Source organism: Balaenoptera ricei, chromosome 18, assembly GCF_028023285.1.
Source record: "Balaenoptera ricei isolate mBalRic1 chromosome 18, mBalRic1.hap2, whole genome shotgun sequence".
NCBI lineage: Eukaryota > Metazoa > Chordata > Mammalia > Artiodactyla > Balaenopteridae > Balaenoptera > Balaenoptera ricei.
In genome coordinates, this window is record NC_082656.1 from 21,323,657 (window position 1) to 21,349,988 (window position 26,332).

A 26,332-nucleotide genomic window follows, 5' to 3' on the forward strand; every position below is an offset into this window, starting at 1 on the left:
TTTGTTTTTGTTGAGACTTATTTTGTGGCTCATCAGTCAGTTGTCATGTATTCTGCATATGCTTTTAATGGTTGCACCATATGAAGGGTGTATCTCTAAGATCAAGTTTGTTAACCATGCTTTCAAATCTACATTTAATTTTTTTTCTAGTCTGCTTTTTCTATCATTACAGAGATGTGAGTTAAATCTTCCACTGTCATTTTGAATTTGTTGATTTTGTGTAATTTGATCAATTTTTGCTTTGAATATTTTGAGGCGTTGCTAGTAGGTACACATAAGGCAAATTATTCCTTTTATCATTACAGAATGATCCTCTTTATCCCAAATGGTGTTTTTTTTTGTCTAAAAATATTATCCCACTCACAGATTTCTTTTGGTTAGTATTTGTATGATATAGCTTATTCTATCCTTTCAACCTTTCTATTTAAATAGCATATAGTTAGACATATGTTAGACATATGTTGAATCTTCTCACTGTGTCTTCCTTGATTCTTAACTTTCAGATTTTCCATCTCTGTATCTTTCTTTCTTTCGTTTTCTGAGTTGTATCCTCAGACATAACTTTTTTACTAATTTTCTCTTAGCAGCATCTGTTCTGACAATTTAACCTTTTCATTCCTCGATGTTATATGTAGACCATTTGTAGTCTTTTTTAAAAATGTTTTAAATTTCTTCTTTCTGGTCTTTTAATTACTAAAATATTCTTTACAGATATTTTGATTATTAAAATACCCCCATTAAAATATTTAGAATTATGCTATAATTCTTTCAGTGCTCAAAGCCTGTTGTATGTAAGGTGTGTGTGTAGCTCTATGCAGTTTTTTAAACCACTTTATTGAGGTGTGTTGACATACAGAAAGCTGTACACCATTAATATGTACAACTTGCTGAGCTGGGAGACACGTAGACACCCTTGAAACCACCGCCACAGTCTGTGCCATTAACATGTAAATGTTTCTTCTCACACTCTTTATTACTTGTGTGTGTGTGTGTGTGTGTGTGTGTGATGAGAATGCTATTAACATACAATCTACCCTCTTACCAAATTTTTGAGTTTCCAGTACAGTATTATTAACTATAGACACTGTGCTGTACAGTAGATCTCTAGGACTTACTCATTTTGTACAACTGAAACTTTGTACCCTTTGACTAATACCTCCCTGTTGCCCCTCCCTGGAGCCCCTTGGCAACACCATTCTACTCTTTGCTTCTATAAGTTTGACTGTGTTAGATTCCACATATAAGTGATACGATGTAGCATTTGTCCTTCTGTGTCTGACTTATCTCACTCAGCATAATATCCTCCAGGTTCCTCAGTGTTGTTGCAACTGGCAGGATTTCCTTCTTTATAAAGGCTGAATCCATTATATGTATATACCACTTTTTTTTAACCACATTTTTTTCCCCATTCATCTGTCATTGGGCATTTAGGTTGCTTCCATGTCTTGGCTATTGTAAATAATGCTGCAGTGAACATGGGAGTAAAGATATCTCTTTCAGATCCTGATTTCAGTTCCTCTGGCTCTATACCCAGAAGTGGAATTGCTGGATCATATAGTAGTTCTGTAATTTTTTGAGGAACCTCCACACTGTTTTCCACAGTGTCTGTGTAGCCTTGTATTACCATCACCACAATCAAGATACTCAGCTGTATCATCACAAGACTCCCTGTGTTACCTCTTTATAGCCACACTCAAATTCCCTCCCCTATCCTTGACCCCTGGCAACCACTAATATGTCCATCATTTTATAATTGTTATTTCACAAATGTTACATAAATGGAATCCTGCTGTACGTATGCTGTTGAGATTGGCTTTTTCGCTCAGCACAATTTCCTTGAGGTTCATCCAAGTTGTTGTGTGTATCAGCAGTTTGCTCCTTGTTGTAATATTCCATGGTCTGGATGTACCACAGTTTGTTTAGCCTTCACCCATTGAAAGACATTTGGGTACTTTCCAGTTTGGGGCTATAACTACTGTGAACATTCTAAAATGTTACTACTGTGAACATTCATTTCCCAATTTTTTAATGAAAAATTTCAGGTACCACCTACTGTCAACAAAGTACCTTGGTTCTGTATTGGAATGTTTTCACTATAAACTGTAGTCAATGCAATATATCCATATCCTTAATTATTTCTATGATATTTCTGTGATTTAGATATGAATTAATAGTTTTTATTTTTTGTTTCATTGTTTTTTGGCTTAATTGAAATGAGTCTCTTTGCTTTATGATTCCATTACATGTCCTTTCTTATAGATAGGGAAAACTGGGACTTAGCTTACCCAAGTCAGTCATTAGACACCTTGGGTGTTCTGATCCAACATTTAATATCCTTTTTGACAATGAATACCACACTTTGAAATACAAAGAAAACCACCAAAACCAAAAAAACCCCACGTATCTTTATATGTTTTTGGGAGGAAAGATTGTGACTGACAACTTGTTGAATAAAGTGTACGTGTTAAATATTTGTGTGAATATCCTTTGTTTAGGAAGTCGAGGCACAAGAGGTTCTCAAATTGATAGTCACAGTAGTACTAGCAACTATCATGACAGCTGGGAAACTCGAAGTAGCTATCCTGAAAGAGACAGATATCCTGAAAGAGACAACAGAGATCAAGCAAGAGATTCTTCCTTTGAGAGAAGACATGGAGAGAGAGACCGTCGTGACAACAGAGAGAGAGGTTTGTTGAATGAAATATTATTAAATAGTGACCAACATCGATTGGGAGAATTGTTTTTTTTTTTCAACCATTATCAATTTACTTTTTAACAAAGTATCTTTTAAAACTTTTGCTTGTTGACACATTTTAATTTATTATACTTATTCGTATAATCTTCCTTTTTTACTTAGTTTAGGAGAGATTATGTAAATAGCTAGCTACCAGTACCTACTTGGTAACAGAGCAGATACTGAATTAGTAGGTACTTGCATACTGCAAGAGTTAAGGTGCCTTGCTGTATGTCTCTTACCTTAACCAAACAGCTCACAACGTTTTAAAGAATATAGATGCTTGGGTGACATTTCAGGTATTTATGATTCAGGAGGTAAAGTTTCTCATCTGAGTATCCTGGCCACTCACTCACTAGCTGTGATACACAGTCTTGTAAGGACTGCCAGGGAGAAACAAGAAAAAACTGATGAAGATAGGGCTGGGGGTTGTTTAGAGAAATGTTTTATTCGTGTTCCTTTCTGAGAGTATGTAATACTTGGTTTAGCTCATTTTAAATTCTTGTATATTTTAAGCTAAAAATGTTCTGTTACTCTACTAGATGATCTCTTAAATCAGTTTTTAAAAAAAATAATAAATTTATTTATTTATTTATTTTTGGCTGCATTGGGTCTTCGTTGCTACGTGCGGGCTCTCTCTAGTTGTGGCGAGCGGGGACTACTCTTCGTTGCAGTACGGGGGCTTCTCATTGCGGTGGCTTCTCTTGTTGCGGAGCACGGGCTCTAGGCGCATGGGCTTCAGTAGTTGTGGCACGTGGGCTCAGTAGTTGTGGCTCATGGGCTCCAGAGCGCAGGCTCAGTAGTTGTGGTGCACGGGCTTAGTTGTTCCGTGGCATGTGGGATCTTCCCAGACCAGGGGTTGAACCCATGTCCCCCTGCATTGGCAGGCAGATTCTTAACCACTGCGCCACCAGGGAAGTCCCTTAAATCAGTTTTGAAGCAAGATACTAGAAGGCATTTAAGAAGGGTTATAAGTACTTTCTTTAACAAGTTTTTATTCTGTACAGATTAGGGCCTTTAAACATTTATGACCTTATGAAGGTCTTACTAACCTTGCCTGGTTACTAAAGTAAGGTTTGCTGTAATGCTGAGATTAATATAGTACAAGACTTGATGGAGTAGGGAATTGAGCATTGATGCTTCACAGTGGGCTCAAATTAAATCAAATATTCTTTATAATATTAAGTCAGAGAATGTATATTTTAAATCCTTTTATCTTTCAATATCCGTGAGTTTAGGTATGATAAGAGAATCTATGTTTCATATTTTAGGAGATTTGGGCTAAGAGAAGGGTAGTGATTTTTCCAGTGTTAGAGAAGTAAGTTCTAAAGCTAAAAGTCAAACTCAGGTCTTCTGACTATAAGTCTTATTCCCTTTTTATTTTATTTTACTGTAACTACTTCAATAAATATCAGTTGTATGATTGAAAGAGAAATATATTTTTGATAATGATATATTCTATAAATGTTTATTGAGTACCCATGCACTTTGCTAGGTTTTTGGAGTACAACACTTGTGCTTGTAGAACTTTATAAAGGGGACGATATCCCTCCTGAAAAAAGAAAAGTGATTGTTGGGTGCTGTCAAGGAAACATACAAGGGATCCAGATAGAAATAAAGGATGAGAGGGACCTACTTTATTCAGATAGTGTGCTTATGAAAAATTTGCGATGACATTTATGCAGAGGCATAAATGCAAGGGAAGAAGCTAGCATTGCAAGTATTGGAGGGTAAAAACATTCCATGCAGAGGAAAGAACGTGTGCCGATTCCCTGAGATAGGAAATAGCTTAGTATGTCCTAGAGTTTGAAATAAGATCATTGTGACTAGAGTGTGGTGAGCAAAGGGAGATAGATAAAGGTTGAAGGTAGAGATGTGTTCAGGACCTTGTTCTGTGCTCAGGAATTTAAATCTTCCCGTTAGTTCTTCACAGCCTAATTAGGGTACAAATAGACAGTTAAATATGATAAATACTACTACTATATAAAGTTCTGTGAGAGGACAAAGATGCAGACAGAATACTGAGGCAATCTATAAAAGCTTCCTAAAGAAGAGACATCTGAATTAGGGCCTGAAAGATAAATTGGAGTTGGCTAGAAGGAACCATGGAAGAAACACTGCAGGGAGAGGGTGCAGCATGTGCAGACACACAGGACTAAAAGAAACATGTGCTTTGGAGTAGTAAAGAATTATGAGGTTGGAGTAGAGGTGTGCTATAATTGGTAGGGAAGGAAAGAAGCTAGGAAGAAGGATGGGTGAGAGACTATAGACCACGTTGTAAATGGCCTAGAAAGTCAGGCTAAAAATTTTGGATTTATTTGCCTTTTTCATTGCCTAGGAGATAAGTGCTTTTAAGCGTTTTTTTTTGTTTGTTTGTTTGTTTGTTTAGCACCTGGAAAAAAATACAGAGTTTTCCTCAAAAAAAGAAAAAGAAAAAAGGTATTGAGTCTGGCAAAAGACTGAAGACAAGGATACCCACCAGTTAGACCATTGATAACATGGGCATCTAAGAAGAGCTGATCAAAGTCTAAGTTAACAATATTAATTTTAGGGATTGAGAGAGGAAATAGAATAAAGAAATATTTTGAGAGTGAAATTGATGGTACTTGAATATGACGGGACTTGGAAAACTCAGAGGTTTCCAGCTGTCGTGAATGGGTATACCATTCATTAAAATAAGGAAATACATGAAGAGAAGCACGCTTTTGAAGAACACATTTTTGGGGAAAGATAGGGAAGATAGTTGAGATGTGTTAAAGTGGTGTTCCTTTCCATTTTCTCTGAAGTAAGTAACCTTGTCATTGTGGTTGGGAAAATAGAGTTTTTATTTGTCAAAAAAAGCTTGCCTGAGTAAAGGAGTCTGTTCCCTAACACTGCTATAATCAGGAATTTCAAGTATGAATTGCTATAAGTTGCAGTATTGAATTTGTTTCAGGTTGTTTTGTAATCATTGTGACATTAGTATGATCCCCAAACCAAGAATTCAGACAGTCTAAGACATGAGTGTACAGCCTTCCAGAAATCTAGAGTGCAGTACGATAGAACCATTTTAAATTTAAACTGGTTTCAGCAAAAGTAAAAAAGGATTTAAGAAAATTGACTTCTAGTCCTGATATCCCAAGTATCTACCATCTCTGTGACTTTGACAAATCAACTTCTGACCATAAATTCTAAGAAGAAAACGGGTAAAGGGGCTGGACAAGGTTGAGCTTTGTTTTGTTTTAGCTTTAAAATTCTGTGAATTTTCATATCTTGATCTAATAAATATGGATAATTCTTATCTTTTTCATCTGTGATAAGAAAGGAAATTCAAATTATTAGATTGAACCCTTCACTAAAAATATCCTAAAATTATTCTGCTTAATAAGTTGATGTCAGAGTTTTCACTTACAAACCTGTTGGCCATATTGTAGTATGCCTTTTATGACTAACTAGTAAACAATACTGTGTAGTGTGAAAATAGAGACATCGCAGTAGCCTAGATCATAGCACAGTGACCTACTTTCAAAAATGGCTATCTCTGGAAAAGTTCATGCCATTTTCTTAGACATCTTTTGATCCCAGACTAATTTCTCAACTGGGCATACTAGGTAGCATGCATTCAGTTTGTGTTTATATGAGTCATGTATTTAAAAAAAAAAAAAAAAATATATATATATATATATATATATATAAATGTGATGATTTATCATTTAACATTTTAAGAAAACAGCGCTTCATCTGAGTAATCAGTTATATGATTAAATAAAATTTTAGTCGATTAGTAGTTAGTTATTAATTATAAATATATATCACTAATATGAAACACTTTTTACATTTGATTATTTCCAGATTGCTAAGCATCAGTACCCTTAATATTCTAGTTTATGATAAATTGATGTTGCAGCAACAAGTATTGACAGATGTTTTGTTCTACTATATTCTCCTCACATAATAGCTGCACTTTGATGTGTATATATTTCGGCCTGAAATTAGAGGTGTGACTTACGAGGGAAATTTTTTTTTTCCTTCAGCTCCTATCTTCTACACCTCCTGCTGCCCCTATCCTTTGCCACCAGTGTTCTCAGGTCCTGCTGGGGGGACAGAGAAGATCAGAGGTGAAGGGTAGAGATGGCAGAAAGTGGGGTTGGAGCAGTGGGCTGGAGGCAGGGTAGGGAGCATGCAGAGAAAGATCAAAGGTGGATCAGTGGGAGGCGGGAGGGGGGTTGATGGGGAGCAGAAAACATGGTAGTTAGAGGGCAAATAAAAATTACCTTTAAGAAAAAGAAATATTCTTAAACATCTAGTGGTGATTATTTGGATGATTAAATTAAAAGTAAATACAGTACCTGATTTATATTTGTTGCCAGTGTGACCCTATACACAGATAAAATGTAAGATTTGCCATACTGTCTTACCAATAGGTTATCTGTGAAATTAATCACTGACAAAACTTGGTTTTCATTGTAGATCAAAGACCAAGCTCACCAATTCGACATCAGGGAAGGAATGACGAGCTTGAGCGTGATGAAAGAAGAGAGGAACGAAGAGTAGACAGAACGGATGATAGAAGAGACGACAGGACTAGGGAAAGAGATCGGGAAAGAGAGCGGGAGCGGGAGAGAGAGAGGGAACGGGAGAGGGATCGGGAGAGAGAGAAAGAAAGAGAACTAGAAAGAGAGCGTGCTAGGGAACGGGAGAGGGAGAGAGAGAGAGAGAAAGAGAGAGACCGGGAAAGAGAGAGAGATCGGGACCATGATCGAGAGAGGGAAAGGGAGAGGGAGCGAGACAGGGAAAAAGAGCGGGAGCGGGAGAGAGAAGAAAGGGAGAGGGAGAGAGAGCGGGAGAGAGAGAGAGAGCGAGAGCGAGAACAACGAGAAAGAGCGAGAGAGAGGGAGAAAGAACGAGAACGCCAGAGGGAGTGGGAAGACAAAGACAAAGGACGAGAGGACCGCAGAGAAAAGCGGGAAGATATCCGAGAAGACAGGAATCCAAGAGATGGACACGAGGAGAGAAAATCAAAGTAAGTGATTGTGAGCCAGTTTTTTACATGTCAGTGAGGAGTTCAGAAAGTTCCATTTAATGCTTCTCAGGGGCCCCTGATATCCTCTTAATTCTTTTTCCTCTCTACATTTTCCTTTATTTTAGTTTTATTTTATGTATTTGGTGTTCAACATCTTTTGAATTGTCTAGAAAAAAATAAGTTTTCTCATTCTACTATTTCTGTATCCAAGGGATATAGTTAATAATTCTTGTTTACTGTTTGATTACAGCCATTTTTTAAAAAATTAATTAAGTTATTTATTTTTGGCTGGCTTGGGTCTTTGTTGCTCTGCGCGGGCTTTCTCTAGTTGCAGTGTGCGGGGGCTACTCTTAGTTGCGGTGCGCAGGCTTCTCATTGCGGTGGCTTCTCTTGTTGCGGCTCACGGGCTCTAGGTGCGTGGGCTTCAGTAGTTGTGGCGCATGGGCTTAGTTGCTCTGCAGCATGTGGGATCTTCCCGGACCAGGGCTCGAACCCATGACCCCTGCATTGGCAGGCAGATTCTTAACCACTGTGCCACCAGAGAAGCCCAATTACAGCCATTTTTGATGGTACATTGGTTTATTTGACTGCTACAGACTTGTTTTTAACAGGAATCCAACCTAAAAGTGGTAGAATCAGTGGGTTTATGTCCCATCATATCCACTTTATAACTAGTTAATGGAGTTGGTTGTCACCAAGACATAATGCTTGTGCTATTCCTGATAATCCTTTATGAGTTTTGTGTACGTATAAGTCTAGAGTCACTACCCCCAGGCTGCAGAAGCATTCACAGTGTCTGAGAACTGAGGAAATTCTGGAACCACTGCATGGCTAGAAGAGAGAGAGAGAGGTATCCTCTCTTGGGTTGTGGAGTTATAGTAGGTTATTGGAATAAAAAGATGTGTCCTTATTATCTTATATATCTGAGAGCATCTTCTCTTTTCTCCTTTCTTTTCTCTCTCTCTCTCTCTTTTTTTTTTTTTTTTTTTTTTTTAATACCAATAAGAATTTATTTGCTCTGGTATCTGGGAAGTCCAGGGTTAGTTTTTATTTGTTTTGATGTGACTATATCCAGATTCTCAAACAAAGCATAGAGTGGTGTATCTCCACTGTTTTTTTTCTGTATTAGTTTTAGACTCAGAAGGCTTTTACCCAAATGATGGCTAGGATGACCCCAGGGTTATACCTATCAGCTCAGTAGCCCTCTCTGTGCTGGGGCTCTCATCAGTAGAGGAGTTAGATAAGAGAGCTAAGCCAATCACTATAGCCATGAGAAATCTGGACTCTGGTCAATTTTGAGGTTTTATAGACATAAAACCAAACATACCAAAATTAAGTGCTTTTTTTTTTTTTAAATACCAACTAGAATAGAGGGTATATTTAAGTTTGTTAAGACAAACTGGAAATAATTTATATATCTTCAATTTCTTTGCCTCTACCTCTACCTCATTTGCCTCATGGTGAATACACTCTCTGCTTTAGGCTTTTTTCATCATTGCTATTATGGATTTTGGTTATAAACCAACAACGTAGCACAGAAATGGAGGCTTCTTCCATTAGGTCTTGCCTTCCCTTCAGTCTGCAGCCAAGGTTTTCTGTAGTTCACTCTCTCGCTTCCCTCTCCCCACGTTAAAAAAAAAAAAAAAAATCTCACATTAACATAAAATTGGTAATACCTTTAATACATGCAGGCACACAGTACATATTATTTCTCTTCTCTCCTCTGACCTCTTTAACTCTCTGTCTCCTAAGATTAAAATTCTGAAATCTTTGTTATTTATTTATTATTATTTAATCCTATGCTTTGATTATATTTTACATGCTTCTGATCTCAGCTTACAGTAGCCAAAATTTCTTCTAGTTTTTCGTGGCTAGACATTCCAAGCATTGACAAGGGCCCCAGAAATTTAGGAGTTAACAGCTCTATAAAATAACTAGTTATATGAGGTTAACATCTTGATGTTTTCATCAATTATATTGTCATCTCAGTAGTTGAATTTATCCAGCACTTTTGTTTTTAACCATGGTTATGAGGAAGGTTTGTTGGATTGCCGTAGTATTTATTTTACTCTAATTTTGTTTCTGTAGATACTTCCCTTGAAATTAAATTTCGTTTTTTTTGCATGTTTTATATTTTCTTATGTTATCAATTATCTCTTGCTGTGTATCAAACCACATGAGAAGTTAGAAGTTTAAAACAACCACCATTTATTTGGTCATGATTCTGTGGGTTAGCAATTTTGTTTCGGCTCAGCAGAGTGGCTCTTCTCCTGGTCTCACTTGGGATCACTCATGTTTCTCCAGTCAGTCTGCCAGTTCAGCTGGGTCTGAACGACCCAAAATGGGCTCACTCACATGTCTGGCAATTGGTGCTGGCTGTTGCTTAGGGCATCTTCTTTTCTCTTCCATATGACCTCTCATCCTCCAGTAGTCTAAACTTTGCTTTTGCATATGATAGTAGAAACATACCAATAAGGCAAAAGCAGAAGCTGCAAGGCCTCTTGAGTCCTAAATGTCCAAACTTAAACTGTCATTTTCACCACATCTTCCTGTCATAGTAAGTCACTGGGCCAGCCCAGATTCAAAGAATGGGGACAGAGACTGCCTAATGATGGCAGGAGCTTTTGATAAGGAATTGCACAAGCTTGGGCCTGTGAGTTGTCATACTACATCTGGGGTCTCCTTTTCCACCTGGTTGCTCATCTATATCAATGAGCTGTCAAGGAGATAATGTGCTCATGTACTGCAGTGTTTCTCAACTTTTGGCCATAGTATTTACAAACATTGTTAGCTTAAAAAAAAAAAAAGTGGTCAAAATTTAACAAAAATATAGGAAAACACTAGAATAACTTAAGTATCCAGAGATATAAATCACTAGTCATTTAAAGTTTAACCGAAGACCAAGAAATATAGTTAACATATGAATTATTTTATTAATTTGTCATCAAGCAGAAGATTTAGTTCTAAGAGATGAGAAGAAATCGATTTTTACAGTGTACCCACAGCATGACTGGCACTGGGTTTATGACATAACTAACTTATTCCTCATTGCAATTTTATGAGATGGACCCCCATTTTTTCGGCTGTTTTCAGATGAGAATGCTAAGAATGACTTCAAGGAATTTACCTAAGGTTGCATAATAAGTAACATGACTAGAAGTTGAACTCAAGTCTTCTTTGACTCCAAAGCCAATACTAGATTTTCTCATTTGGCTTCCCAACATAAGGTATTTCTATACCATAAAAAGGTAAAACTAATGAATAAGTTTCAGTAGAGGGTACATTGATTCCTCTGCTGTATGTTACCACTTTGCAGTAGTTAAATCTGGTGAATTTCAGTGAGTGATTCTACATCTACATGAAAAAAAAAAGAGGTGGTGCCATGTATTTTAAGTCCACAGTTGTAAGTCTTAACAAATGAAGAATTTTATTAAAGATGCTGAATACCCTTCGTATGATATAGAGAGCTCTGAGAGTATTGGTTGTTTTTTGGTTTTTTTTTTGGTTTTAATTGTGTTCTCTTTATTTTTTGCCAGTGCTACCTTTATTTATTTATTTTTAATTTTTATTAGAGTATAGTTGATTTACAATGTTGTGTTTCAGGTGTACAGCAAAGTGAGTCAGTTATACATATACATATATCCACTCTTTTTTTTTTTAAGATTCTTTTCCCATATAGGTCATTACAGAGTACTGAGTAGAGTTCCCTGTGCTATACAGCAGGCTCTTATTAGTTGTCTATTTTATATATAGTAGTGTGTATATCTCAATCCCAATCTCCCAATTTATCCCTCCCCACCCTTGTCCCCTGGTAACCATAAGTTTGTTTTCTACAAACTCTACTTCCATTTTGTAAATAAGTCCATTTGAGTGTTATCTTTACTTAGATCTCTAATTGTGATGGGACATTTAAAGTTCTGGATGAAGCAGGAATACACACTTTATTTATTTTTTGAGACCTAAAATTCATAATTTATTGATTACTGGATATTCATTCATTTATATAATAGAAAATTACCATAGAATTTCCATCACTACCATTTTCTCATTCTATTTTTTTTCTGTTTCTTTCTTGCCATACTCCATCACCCTTTTTTTTTTCTTTTAACATCTTTATTGGAGTATAATTGCTTTACAATGGTGTGTTAGTTTCTGCTGTATAACAGAGTGAATCAGCTATACGTATACATATATCCCCATATCCCCTCCCTCTTGTGTGTCCCTCCCACCCTCCCTATCCCACCCCTCTAGGTGGTCACAAAACACCGAGCTGATCTCCCTGTGCTATGCAGCTGCTTCCCACTAGCTTCTGATAGTATTATAATCCTACAATTATACATTCTAGTTACAGCAAAAAATAATAGTAAAAATGGTGGTAAAGAAATCTTTTTTATCCCCTGGAATTTTATAAATTACATTTGTCCAATTTAGGAAGCGCTATAGAAATGAAGGGAGTCCTAGCCCTCGTCAGTCACCTAAGCGCCGGCGAGAACATTCTCCTGACAGTGACGCCTACAACAGTGGAGATGATAAAAGTAAGCAGGATCTGTTTTCCACGTCTCTATAGTCATATTCATTTGTAACCACGAGACCATTCTTTCACATCAATAGGAAATGATGAATTAAGATTTAAAATGTTTTCTTCCTCTACTGCCTCTGAATATCTCCCATTGTGACTAAAGTATGTGTTAGAAATACAGTCATTGTACCATAATGGCACTGTTATTTCCTACTAGTTGTAGTAAAGCCATATTTTTATTTTTACTGAAGTTGTTATTTTTAAACTTTTAAAAGGAAAAGGGAGAGATTGGTTTATTATTTATAGGTAGCATGCAATATTGTTAACATGGTGAAAGTGTGATTACTTTTATCTTTTTGTATAGATGAAAAACACAGACTCTTGAGCCAGGTTGTTCGACCTCAAGAATCTCGTTCTCTTAGTCCATCCCACCTTACAGAAGACAGACAGGGTAGGTGGAAAGAGGAAGATCGTAAACCAGAAAGAAAAGAAAGTTCAAGGCGCTATGAAGAGCAGGAGTTCAAAGAGAAAGTTTCTTCTGTAGATAAGCAGAGAGAACAGACTGAAATCATGGAGAGCTCAAGAACTCGTTCACAAGACATGATAGGACACCACCCATCTGAAGATCGAGACACATCTGATCGAGCTCATGATGAAAACAGGAAAAAAGCAAAAATTCAAAAGAAACCTATTAAGAAAAAGAAAGAAGATGATGTTGGAATGGACAGGGGTAACACAGAGACAATGTCTGAAGATGGTCAAGTATTTTCACCAAAAAAAGGACAGAAGAAGAAAAGCGTTGAAAAAAAGCGTAAAAGGTCCAAAGGTGATTCTGACATTTCTGATGAAGAAGCAGTCCAGCAGAGTAAGAAGAAGAGAGGCCCACGGACTCCCCCTATCACAACCAAGGAGGAATTGGTTGAAATGCCCAATGATAAGGATGGCACTATGGAGGATCCTCAGAAGAAAGAAGATACAGCGTTCAGTGACTGGTCTGATGAGGACGTGCCTGACCGCGCAGAGGTGACAGAACCAGAGCACGCTGCCACAGCTGCTACTCCTGGAAGGACTCCTTCCCCGTCTTCTCTTCCTCCTCCTCCTCCTCCTCTTGCCACGACGACGACTCCTGCTGCCACCAGCTTCAACACACTGACCACCACCATTTCCACCTCTTCCACCCCAGCCAACACCACCAACACTTTTACCAATGAAGACTCACATAGAAAATGCCACAGAACACGAGTGGAAAAGGTAGAGGCGCCTCATGTTACTATAGAGGATGCACCACATCGCAAGCCAGTGGATCAAAAGAGGAGTAGCAGCCTTGGCAGCAATCGGAGTAATCGTAGTCATACATCTGGCCGTCTCCGCTCCCCGTCCAATGATTCTGCACATCGAAGTGGGGATGACCAAAGTGGTCGAAAGAGAGTACTGCATAGTGGCTCAAGAGACAGAGAAAAAACAAAAAGTCTAGAAATCACAGGAGAGAGAAAATCTAGGATTGATCAGCTAAAGCGTGGAGAACCCAGTCGAAGTACTTCTTCAGGTAATAAAAATGAATTATAATCTAACCACTGTTTCCTATGTTAGTATATTTGTATATTTTGTACAGTTTTATGTTTTGTGCAAATCATAATTTTAAAGTAAATGCTAAATTGGTTACTTTATATGCTGCCTTAAATTTCAAGGAACCTAAAAGCTTAACCATCCCACCAAAATGTTACCTGTTATCACATTACTAGCAGCATTATAGTAGAGGTACATTCAATGAAGTCAGTTTAATATCAGGATTTTAGTAGTATATCTTGGTGGAAGCGCTTACGTATTCAAGTCCTCTCTTGATGCCTAAAATTTTAACCTGCTGGCTCTTCTTCCTGCAACCAGTACTTTCTCTTTTGACCACAGAAAATAAGGTAGGGGGATAGGAAGAGGTCAGATAATGAAATGATCATTTCTGTTACTGCTTAAACACTTTATGTATTTATTTCTTTGAAGATATTTTGTGGTTATAGTGGAAATAAACAAGGAAACATGCTTTTTACATATTTTAATTAACACTTTGAGTGGTGGAATTTTTCATTAAGATGGGTCCTTTGGATAATTTAAAATAAATATAGAAAAAGATAAATTGTCAGTTTTAAAGGACCTTAAAAATGAAGCCTTTTATTTCCATTTTATCACGTGTTAACTCTTTGTATATGGTGTATTTATTTTAGATCGCCAGGATTCAAGAAGCCATAGTTCAAGAAGAAGTTCTCCTGAGTCAGATCGACAGGTCCATTCAAGATCAGGGTCGTTTGATAGCAGAGATAGGCTTCAAGAGCGTGATCGTTATGATCATGAGAGAGAGCGGGAGAGAGAGAGGAGAGATGCACGGCAGAGAGAATGGGAGCGAGATGCCGATAAAGATTGGCCCCGGAACAGGGACCGAGATCGACTACGGGAACGGGAGAGAGAACGAGACAAAAGGAGAGACTTGGACAGGGAAAGGGAGAGGTTAATCTCTGATTCCATGGAAAGGGACAGGGACAGGGACAGAGACAGAAGTTTTGAGAGTCCTCAAATAGAGTCTGTAAAACGCAGTGAAGCAAAACTGGAGAGTGAACATGAAAGAGACCTAGAAGGCACTTCCCGGGACTCTTTAGCTTTGGATAAAGAAAGAATGGATAAAGATCTAGGATCTCTGCAGGGATTTGAAGATACAAATAAAGCTGAGAGAACAGAGAGTATGGAAGGTGAGTGTCACGCCTTTTTGTCTGTTTCAGTGCTCCATTCCTTTTCAGATTTCATAGCAAACAAATACTTCCTTTTGAAAGGTCATCTGATATGCATATTGACTCCATTGTTTTAGGGAAAATAGAGTTTATAAGGAAAAGCCCTATGATACTTAAAAAATGTGTTCCAGTCATTAGTACTATCAAGGTAGACTTGGTTCAAATAAGCCTAAATGAAATAAATGATTACAGTCGTCCCTCAGTCCCTCAGTATCTGCAGGAATGGGTTCCAGAGCCCTCCACGGATAGTAAAATCTGGGGATGCTCAGATCCCTTATTAAAATGACTTCCCGCTCCTAGAATGAGGGACCCCGAGAAGGCCACATCCACCCTTTTGCCCACTCAGAGCCAACCTCAGCTGTATGGACATCCACTCTCTAATCCTTCACCCCTGATAATGCTATACAAGCTGACTTATGCCTCTGCACTCTGAATGGGCTTCCTTCTCTAGCCTTCTCTGTACTTGCTCTTCCCATTGCCTGATAGACCTTTTCCCTTTTATCTTCTCTTACTCAAACTGCAAGTCCCAGTTTATGCATTACTTCCTCTACGAAGCCTTCTCTGCTAAAGGTGCTTACTCTTTCAAATCGCCATAGCACCTTGTTTATACATCTTTAATAGCATCCCTGTGCCATATTATAATTATTTTTCCATAGTTTTCTCACCACTATACTGTACTCCTTTGTTAGGCACCATAGCTTTTCATTTCTTTATCATCAAGACTCTAACAAGGATGCAATAAATGGCTGATGAATGAAAATATGTTCTGCCTGTGCATACATGTTCTGCGTCTTATTCTTTGGTGAATTATAGCCCAGGTTAATAATAGTGATGGGCCCCCTGAAAATTCTCCTGGAAATTCTGCCTCCATGAACTGTCCAATTCTAATACTGGTGCTTACACCATTGTTCTGACATAACCTCTCTACTTCAAGCCCCCAAGAAACTTCTGGGATACTTAGTACATAAGCAGTAATAGTTCATATTCTTATTTGCTGTGTTGTAGCACTAGTCCCAGAATAAAATTCACATTCTTTTAAAACTATAAACATCCTTACATCTTTTGGTTATTTGGTTAGATATATTCCAATACGCCAACTGTTACATATTTTTTCTACTTGACAAAAACATTTCTGCCTCAGTGGTCTTCACATTTTTATCTCAAATTTGAATTTAAATGGCATCAATTTGTGAGCCATAGTACTCTTGGAGGTACAACCTTGGGGTATAATTGAATATAATTGTAACCAGTCATTGTAATCTCTCTCTTGTGATTGGAGTTCGTGCCCTTCATCCCTAAAATATACCATTCATTGGTTGTGATCACAGATAACACAGCATAGAAATTTAGAGGTGAATTACCTATTGTGAAATGGAAAATTTTATCCACTTAAAGTAGGACAATGAGTTTGATAAAGCTTGAAAAGTTAAAAATCCTATTATTTGCATTTATGTTTAGATGTATATCTGTGTAATGAAGTTATTAAAATTGTTTACTTTAGAAGTGAATGGCGGGGGTATGAGGAGATTACTACAGAATTTAATAGAGTAGAAAATTATTAGAATGACTAGAAACATCTCATAGTATATTATATTTTATTTGCTGTAAGTTTTATAAAACATGCTGTTACATTTTGAAAACTAGTGTTGTAAACTCAGTAAAGTGTATGGATAACACCTGATTAGAAATATTAAGTGTACTGTGTAGTTTTATGATAATTCAAGTTCACAGCTAAGTCACCAGGAGACAAAGCTTTAGCCTAGGTAGTTGAGAAAAGTTGGTAAATAAAGAAATGGAAGGTACGCTAGTGGTTAAAAGTTTCAAATAAATTTTACTAATTAGTTTGCAAGTTCTTTAAAATTAATGAGTTTATTTTGATAAAGAAATTAATGCATCCTTTTGAAATTAGACTTCTCTGGACTTAAAGTTTTATTATAAAAAATTAACAATATAATATCAACATTAACATGTTAGTGGTAGATTTTATTTCTCATATTTTAATTGTAATTTTATAACCTATTTTGATATTGCTGTCCATATTGTGTTCTTGCCATTAAAACTAAATTTAATTTTTAAGTTTTCTTTTGGAGTTATCAAGTGTTTTGAATAATTAAGAAATATAGTTTTCAAATAAAAAATGCTTTTCAACTTTTTTTAGTGTGCACAGCTTCTCCTCTTTGGTTTCACTTAGATATCCCTTTCCCTTAACACTCTCTTTGGCATGAAATTAATTTTTCTGTTTAGCAGGAGATGACGAATCCAAGTTAGATGATGTGCATTCGTTAGGATCTGGTGCTGGAGAAGGATATGAGCCAATTAGTGATGATGAACTAGATGAAATTCTGGCAGGTGATGCTGAAAAGAGGGAGGACCAACAGGATGAGGAGAAGATGCCAGGTAATCATTTGCAGAGGTGGTTGAATGTAAGAAATGTTTAATTATGGTATTGTGATAGTCTTTGTTCCCTTTCATGCTGTAAGGATTGATAAAATGCAGTTAGAATTTTCCCATTTCTGTTTTAACTAACATTGAAGGGCCAATAAAATGAAAATTATAGTTAATATGCTCTGCTCATTTTTAAGTAGACATTGCCTATAAATTGGAAAGGGCATTATTTAAAATAGCACAATTGTAAGATTTCCTATCAAACAGTGATTGTCTAGCAGTGTTCTAGATGGTAGGTGTATGGTACAGAGCGTCACAACTGTGCTGCCACAAACCAACTTTTGAAATGACCATTCAGAAATTTACAAAGGTTGAGGTTATATTTGAACACTGTGTATATACTTCTCTCTCAATTTTCTAAATTCAGTAATTATTTCCATTTATAGTACTTTATTCATTGCCAGAGCTTACTCCAGTGACTGTACCATGAAGCAGCCCCCTTCAGTGTTCTTGTTGAATCATCCCAATTAGTTTAATTGTTACTAACAATTTTTTTTAATCATTGTGAGGGTCTTTGCTTTGTTTGGGTATACAGAATATTAAATTCTTATTTTGACTTAATTTGCTCTTATATTTTACAGTTTTTTCTACTCATGTATAATGTATATATGAGTGTTATCTTTATTATTATCAGCTATTAGGTATTTCTGAATAGAACATTATTTTGTTAATTTCCTAAACTGTGACTTATCAGTGGATAGATTATTCTCAATTTTAATCATAGCCACTGCCTGATCCTTAAAGTTATTTCATAATGAATCATTTGTTTTTAAAAGGTAAACTGTGTCTGTGTATGCATGCACACATGCAAACTAAATACACTCCTAGATTTAATTAACCCTTGAAATGATTCTGGTACCAAGCTTCAAAATGTCAGACCTAATCTTAGTGAAATAATGGAGTTCTTTCATTGAGGATCTCTCAAGCAATTTAAATGCATTATTTGTAGGAATGGGTTTGCTTAGGTGTTTGTTTGCTTGCCTTTTTTTTTGGTTTTGGGGTTTTTTATTGAAGTATAATTGACATAACATTAGTTTCAGGTACACAACCTAATGATTTGACATTTGTATACATTGCAACATGATCACCACATTAAGTCCAGTTACCATCTGTCACCATGCAAAGTTACAAAATTTTTCTTCTTGTGATGAGAACTTTTCAGATATACTTTCTAGCAACTTTTAATGTTGAAATACAATATTATTGACTATAGTTACCATGCTATACATTACATTCCCATGATTTATTTATAATTGCAAGTTTGTACCTCTTGATACCCTTCACACGTTTTGTCTAAACTTCACATTCCTTCCCTCTGGAAGCCACCAATCTCTGTATCTATGAGTTTGGTTTTCTTTTTGTTTGATTCTTTTCGTTTTAGATTCCACATATAAATGAAATGGGGGCGGAGGCACTCGCCTGTGACCTCTTTGCCTCTTTTCTTTTGGTGAGAAAGTTATTTGTTGAGGTCCTTAAGATTTTAAATATTAGTTTTTATAGAAAATCTTTTGTTTTAAGAATATGCCTTTTTTGATTTATATTACTTGTTATTTAATGCTTTCTGTGGCTTGGAATCTGTATTTCTCTACAGATAACAAGAATGTATTTCTTAGTGTAATAAAATTCTGTTCTTTAACTTTTTGTAGATCCATTAGATGTGATAGATGTGGACTGGTCTGGTCTTATGCCAAAGCATCCAAAAGAACCACGAGAGCCTGGGGCTGCACTCTTAAAATTCACGCCTGGAGCCGTCATGCTGAGAATTGGGATCTCTAAAAAGTTGGCTGGTTCTGAACTCTTCACTAAAGTCAGAGAAACATGTCAGAGACTTTTAGAAAAACCCAAAGGTAATTTCGTCCCACTTTGACTATATAATGTTTAATATAAACATTAAGGTGCCTTTGAAAAGGATTCTGTTCTGTTCTCATGTAGCAGTTACAGTATAAGAACTTTTTTTTTTTTTTTTTGAGGACTCACTTATTTTCAGTATTTAATCCTCATGGTCAAAGTTCGTTTTTATTTTGAGAAAAATTTAAGCCTACAGAAAAGTTGTGAACATAGCACAATGATCCTACTGTATCAAAGTTACTTTTTAACAGGTAAGTTCTAATGTCAAAGTGCTCAGTGGTTTACCCAGGGCTAAATGAAGTAGAGCCTGGGGAAGTGAACTAGATATTGTTCATATCTAAGCAAATTGGTTATCTTGGCAACCCTTTCCCCTGGGAAATGGGGAATTCTACTCAAATGCAGATGTTTAGGTTGAGCCTTTAACAAAGTGGTTAAGAGCTTAGTCTCTGGGCCAGATGGCGTGGATTCCAACAGGCACACCACTTACTAGCTGTTATTTAATTTATGTGTTACTGTTACCATCTACAAGCTGAGGATAATTACACCACCAAGTCATATGATTGTTAGGAGGAGCAAATGAGTTATTACAAGTAAAACACTTAGAATAGTTTCTGACATACAGTGATGTTCAGTAAATATGAACTGCTATTTAGTTTAAAATATTTTATCACATTGATATTAGACCTTACTGCTACAGCTTTTCATTCATTATTCCAGAACACTTTTAGTTTATAGGGTCCTTTTTTTTCTGTTTCTCTGGTACCTAGCTTATTATGTTTTGGCAGCTTATTAATACTTTATTAATGGGGAGGAGGAGTGTAAAAAAGGAGGAAAAGAGGTAAAAGGTGACAGCACTAAGATTATTTAATGTTATGTCACGTTCATTAGAGTAAAAGAGTTTAGGAAAAAGAATTGAGCTTCTGCTAATATAAAATTGAAAAAAAATTGTTTTACATGTTTCATGATCCATGTTCTTTCTTCAACTGTTAGCATAAGCAGTAAGACTCTTGATTTTAATATGGCTCAGTATACATAGAATGTATGTGTAAGAAACATAAATTATAATGGTGAATATGTGTTAACCTGACAGATGACCAATGTCTTGAGTTCTTGCCCCACTCTTCCTACTTTGATTGGTTCTGTGATCTTAAGCAAGTAACTCTTGTGGGCATAAAATGATGTAATGAAATCCCTAAGGTCTTATCCACATCTACAGCTATTTGCCCCTGTGACTCTTTTTTTTTAATTTTTTTATTTTTTATTTTAAGGAATTTATAAAATTAACCACACATCAAAATGTATCAGGAAAGAAAAGTTGTCAGAGAAGGGTTTGTTCTGAAATAAAATCTCTTGCATTCAGAAGTCAGCAGATTAGAAAAGCAGTATTGAGTTCAATAGTCTTCATTATTTTTCTAGATCTTTTTTTTTCGCCAAACTATACAGTCAAAAATTTGGAAAAAATATCAATATGATTTTTCTTCTGCAGTACATCTTTCCTATAGCCTACTTCACAACATTCCCTTGGATGTATAAGCAGTCCCCATAGAAAATAAAGATCCAGCTATGCTCTGTCCTTTTCAATTTTATAAGGCAACTGTTTCAATCCACATACAATAAGAGAAAATAGGAAGAAAAATATTTCCCCCTTAGTTTAAACCTTGCTTGGAAAATGGGCAAGGGTACCAATCATAAATTATGAATAAACTTTAAAATGCAGATGGTAATTCTGTCAAGGTCTATCCAAATCTTCCTAAAGTTTCTCTCTCTCAAACTAGGGGCTAACCTTTTACCATATTCACTTTTTGAATGGGAAAAGCAAGAATTACTCATAGTGTGATGGAAAATCTTTGAGAAGTGCCTTATACTTTAATTTTCAATTCATCCTTTTTTGGTTTTTTTTTTTTTTAACATCTTTATTGGAGTATAATTGCTTTACAATGGTGTGTTAGTTTCTGCTTTATAACAAAGTGTATCAGTTATACATATACATATGTTCCCATATCTCTTCCGTCTTGCGTCTCCCTCCCTCCCACCCTCCCTATCCCACCCCTCTAGGTGGTCACAAAGCACCAAGCTGATCTCCCTGTGCTATGTGGCTGCTTCCCACTAGCTATCTGTTTTACGTTTGGTAGTGTATATATGTCCATGCCACTCTCTCACTTCGTCCCAGCTTACCCTTCCCCCTCCCCATATCCTCAAGTCCATTCTCTAGTAGGTCTGTGTCTTTATTCCCGTCTTGCCCCTAGGTTCTTCATTGCCCCTGTGACTCTTGCTAATGGCATTTCAAGTTAAAATCTATTGCGTAGTTAGCAAAATCAGATTATAGTTTGTCCCTGACTAATGATCACTTACTTTAAACAATGAAAACATACACTGTAAAGAAGGATTTGATTGTTCCTTACCAAGTGGTCCTGTTTTTTGGTGGTATGATAGCTTTGTTAGAGAACTAATATATGATACAGAATATAAGTTCCCTAAGGAATAGGACTTTGTTTTGTTTACTGCTGTATTGTCTAACAATCTATTCTTACTAATTATGCCATTGCCTTGAAAAGTACCTGACACATAGTAGGTATTCAATAAATATTTGTGAAATAACTGATAGTGATTTTTTTCTAATCCATTTGGTCTGTTTCTGTGCCCTAGTGCTGAAGAAAGTGTATCTGCACTCCCTATGTAATTTTTAAATTCTAAGGCTTAAAACAGAAAACTTGAATGTGTACTGAAATTTAAATTGCTTTTGTCCAGGTTTTCTGATTATAGTATGATTAAGTTCTTTGAAGCTAAACTTTCCCAGTTATTTTAGTTTCTTTGGTTTACTTGTACTTATATACATGTTTAATCTGTCTCGAGTTATTTGGTGCCGGTCAATTCAAAACCAGGAAGAGACTAAGTTTAGCCATGTTATACGTTCTAGGGAGGTTTGCAAGTGTGTTTTATAGTCTACTGTTGTGAAAGCAGAAAAGATTTAAATAAAAAGTAATTTGTCCTAATGAGCAATTGTCAAGGAAGTGCATGGACTCAATGGAGATTTATTTATTTGTATCTATAGTAGAATGGTGGTGAATGTTTGGTGCTTTTTTTTTTAGTAGTGTGCATTATATGACTGTGTCATTGGTTGGCTCAAACATTGGTATGGCTGAATTACCTGAGGAACTGCCTTTTCCCCCAACTAAGGTATCCTAGTTCCAACTGTGGAGAGTCTGTAGGTCTGGTGGTAGAGCCCTGGCACTGTATTTTTAAAAACTCCTCAGATGATTCTGATAGACATCAAAGTTTGTGAACTATTTTTGAGTTTTTATTTACATTTATTTTTGCTTTTGTTATCAACCTATTCACTAGGTGTATAATGTACCGACTAGGTATATTACATGAGACAGGTTTCTTAATTATCTAATCTCACTATTTATGCTCTGCAGTTCAGGAAATGAAATATGTAATGCAATTCCATTAATTCTCAAATGTCTGTTTTGTTTTTACCTAGGTGTTATTTACTGTTTCCCTTTGTGGGCTCTAGCAATAACCTGTTTGATCATGTTGCTATAGAAACACTACCTGATACCATTCATACTCTTGGCCAACTCCTGGAACGTTAACTTTGAAGTTACTACTCTTTCTGTTATTTATTTAGATTAATGACTGACCCTATTCTGTAAATTTTGATTTCTTGTCTGTTTTTAACTCAATCTCTATTTTTCTTAAATGTTTTCTCCCTACTTTTTGCATGTTATGACTTAAAACTAAGTGATTTTGATACATTGTCCCAGGTTTTTACAGTGACCAAATATTGGATAAAATTTGCAGTTTATCTAACAAACATCTAATCACTTTCCTAAGTTTTTTAGGGTTCACAGAATGTAGTCACATTACTACATTTGAATCTTGCCATAATAAAGTCCTGAATCTAGAACTTTTAGTAGTTGATGGTACGCAATATATTGAATTTGACTTTACTGATTCTTAACTTGAACTTTTTTCCCATAGTTAGTAATCTGTGTCTAAATTCTGTCTCCCAATTCTGCTTTTCTTATATCTTAAAGTGGCTATCAGAGTATTTATTTTTGTTTGAGCCTAGCACCAAAACTACATTTTGGAGTTCTCTCACAGAGAATCTATTGCCTTTACTATGAAATAGTTTTCACCACTGTTGGTAACTTTGATAAAGTATAGATAAACAGTATAGATAGACTTTGTGGAATATTCATCTAAGCAGTTGATAACACTTCTATTTTCAGAAACCTTAATGTGTGTTTATTTTTTATTGAAAGATGCAGAAAATCTTTTTGAACATGAATTGGGGGCTCTCAACATGGCTGCATTACTACGAAAAGAGGAAAGAGCAAGTCTTCTTAGTAATCTTGGACCATGCTGTAAAGCATTATGCTTCAGGCGGGATTCTGCAATCCGAAAGCAGCTTGTTAAAAATGAGAAGGTACTGTTGTTTCCTTAGAAAAATTGGAACATGTTTGTTGAGTAGTATGGATGACATATTCTTCATTTGATTGCTTTAAGGTGAAATTAAGGTCTCATTATCTGCTTTTATTAGTTTGGTTTCCCAGGCTCTTACACATATAAAAGAATTTTATTAGAATTTATAGTACTTTTTATTTTACTTTAATAGTTTTGAATAACATTTGTTTTGAATAACAAATTGTTATTGGTACTGGAAAAAAATTTTAAATAGTCTAGTCCTGTGAAATATTTTTCATTTGCATAGTTTCTGTAGATAATGAAATATACTAGAAACTTATTTAAATTGAAGGTCAAGGGAAAAAATTTCCCAGATACAGAGTGGTGAGGAGATTATATAGTGTTTATGAGAATATACCAAATTGAAGAGAGGAAATAAACACAAGTGATTATATGTAAACATTTACTTGAAGAATAAAGGAAATTGAAACTCAGCTTATTTTCTGTTTGGTTCAGGTAAGGAACCCCAGTTGAGAAAGACAACAGAGGAATTTTTTTGAATGATGAAACTTCTGATTGCGGTCATGGTTACTTGAATATATACATGAGTGAAAACTCACAGAACTACACATAAAAAGCTAGTTTTACTGTATCACAACTTATATTTTTTATAATGCAAATGTGGTCAAGGCATCACTCTTCCTTTAAAGATCCTAGAAGAGAAATAGCAGAATGCTGGAGATATTCAAATCTTTATTTCATTATACACATGGTTGGAGAACATTAGCAAAATTTTATGACAATAACTTTCAAAACTGCGAATGTAGCTTTAAGTTCCAATAATAATAGAGATCTACATCTTAGAACAAAGGAGGTAGTAGTTTCTCAGTAGACTGCACTGATCAGCTGTCTTCTGGAGAATTTGTTCAGTTCTGGAGCCTACATCTTATGGCATATCACCAGACCAGTAAGGAGTATGGAATGTTCGGTGCTTCTCTTCAGAGAATTGATTGTCATGTGAAAGTAAGACTGAATTAGTGTGTAGCTCCATAGAAGAGATTTTATTTCAAAACGTGGAAGAAATAGTACTGTTCAACAATAGAATGTGCAGTGTGTTTTTCGTTGTTTTTTGTTTTGTCATTGGAAATGATGAAGTAAAAACTACTTGATTACCTGTCAGGGATTGTTGAGAAGATTCCTACTTTAAGCAACAAGTTAGACTAGGCGCCCTCTAAAGATTGCTTTCTTTTCTAAGATTCCTTGAGTCTGCAATCATTTCTTAATTTTGCTTTTAAATATCCAATACAGCTAATTTAATATTCATTGCAAACTAATTTTTCTTATAACTGATATTTTTGTTAGCAGTTAACCTGTCTTTTCTACTGTCAGTCAGTCAACTAATAATGTACATGTTTAATTTGTTTTTGTTTTCTCCAAATAGGGCACCGTAAAACAAGCTTATACAAATGCTCCAATGGTAGACAATGAACTCTTACGACTGAGTCTTCGATTATTTAAGCGGAAGACTACTTGCCATGCCTCAGGACCTGAAAAGACTGAAGATAATAAACTCTCACAGTCCAGTATCCAACAGGAACTGTGTGTGTCTTAAGACTGAAGTCCAGGCACATTTTCGGTACTATTTCCCTTCATCAGTGCATATTCTTTTTCAGAGTTCTTTGGTTTGACAAGTGTTATTAGTGACAAAGTCAGAAAAGACATCAGCCATGCTAAAAGAGTGACAAACTTTAAGTAAGTTAAAGACACTAGTTTGGCTAACAAGATTTTACAAAAATTTTTACACAGTACTTGATTGATGATTGATTGATACTCATGCAAAATAATGTGAACGCATCTAGATTTAGTAGTTTATTCTGTACCTTTTGTTAAAACAGAAGACTTTGAAAACGGTCGTCCCTGCTCTTCCAGGCTACACAGATTTTTTTTATGAAATGGAGCCACTGATTTATGTACTGGATCATCCTTATAGAAACTGCGATTTTCTCCAGAAACAGTGTGTTCACCAAACGAACACACACGCCATGCACTGCTGTGCTGCACAGGACACAGAAAGGGGGGCTGGGCCTGCATGCTGTGTGTAGGCAGGAGCAAGCCACAATCCTGTTCTCCTTTCTAAAATTGTAACAAAACTACTTAATGGCTCTTTGGTTTTTTTAATATATGTGCATTGTTACAATGTATATTGGATATATTTCGAGTCTGAATGGTTTTGTTTGTTATCAGAGACTGTTGACTTTTTATTTTTAATAAATGTACCTTCCCTTTTCTTGTTGTAGATTTACTGTGCTCTTCATTAATCTTACTCCTGCTGTTCTAAAACATTTGTCATCAACATTACATGTTTCATACTTCAGATAGATATTTTACTGCTGAAGTTATTATTGGACAGCTGTGAATAATGCAATAATATTTGAGGATGTGCTTCACGTATAGCTCAGTAATACTTGAAACAAACCAAGAGTTAACCAGCTTATGTAATCTGAGCTTTAAAATCCTACCATCATACTTTTCAGAGCTATAACCTTTGATTACATTAACCTGCCTCCAGATACAGAGTGGTGAGATTATATAATGTTTAT

At 35.9% G+C, this 26,332-nt stretch overlaps 1 protein-coding gene across 8 annotated transcripts in view; it reads left to right on the plus strand.

Annotated features, from left to right (window-relative positions):
• The window catches only part of ZC3H13 (zinc finger CCCH-type containing 13), an 86,653-nt gene extending 60,634 nt beyond the window's left edge, over nt 1–26,019 (plus strand). For 5 of the 8 annotated variants that reach the window (XM_059902853.1, XM_059902855.1, XM_059902861.1 and 2 more), the window contains 10 exons: nt 2,496–2,687; nt 6,748–6,831; nt 7,184–7,736; nt 12,168–12,271; nt 12,620–13,801; nt 14,472–14,990; nt 17,274–17,426; nt 19,121–19,321; nt 23,591–23,754; nt 25,174–26,019. In XM_059902853.1, coding sequence (XP_059758836.1) covers nt 2,496–2,687; nt 6,748–6,831; nt 7,184–7,736; nt 12,168–12,271; nt 12,620–13,801; nt 14,472–14,990; nt 17,274–17,426; nt 19,121–19,321; nt 23,591–23,754; nt 25,174–25,344 — 3,323 coding nt within the window. In that variant the 3' untranslated portion in view covers nt 25,345–26,019. The remainder of the gene's footprint in view (nt 1–2,495; nt 2,688–6,747; nt 6,832–7,183; nt 7,737–12,167; nt 12,272–12,619; nt 13,802–14,471; nt 14,991–17,273; nt 17,427–19,120; nt 19,322–23,590; nt 23,755–25,173) is intronic. The other 3 variants (XM_059902858.1, XM_059902859.1, XM_059902860.1) reach the window with 3 other exon arrangements.
• The last annotated feature ends 313 nt before the right edge of the window (nt 26,020–26,332 follow it).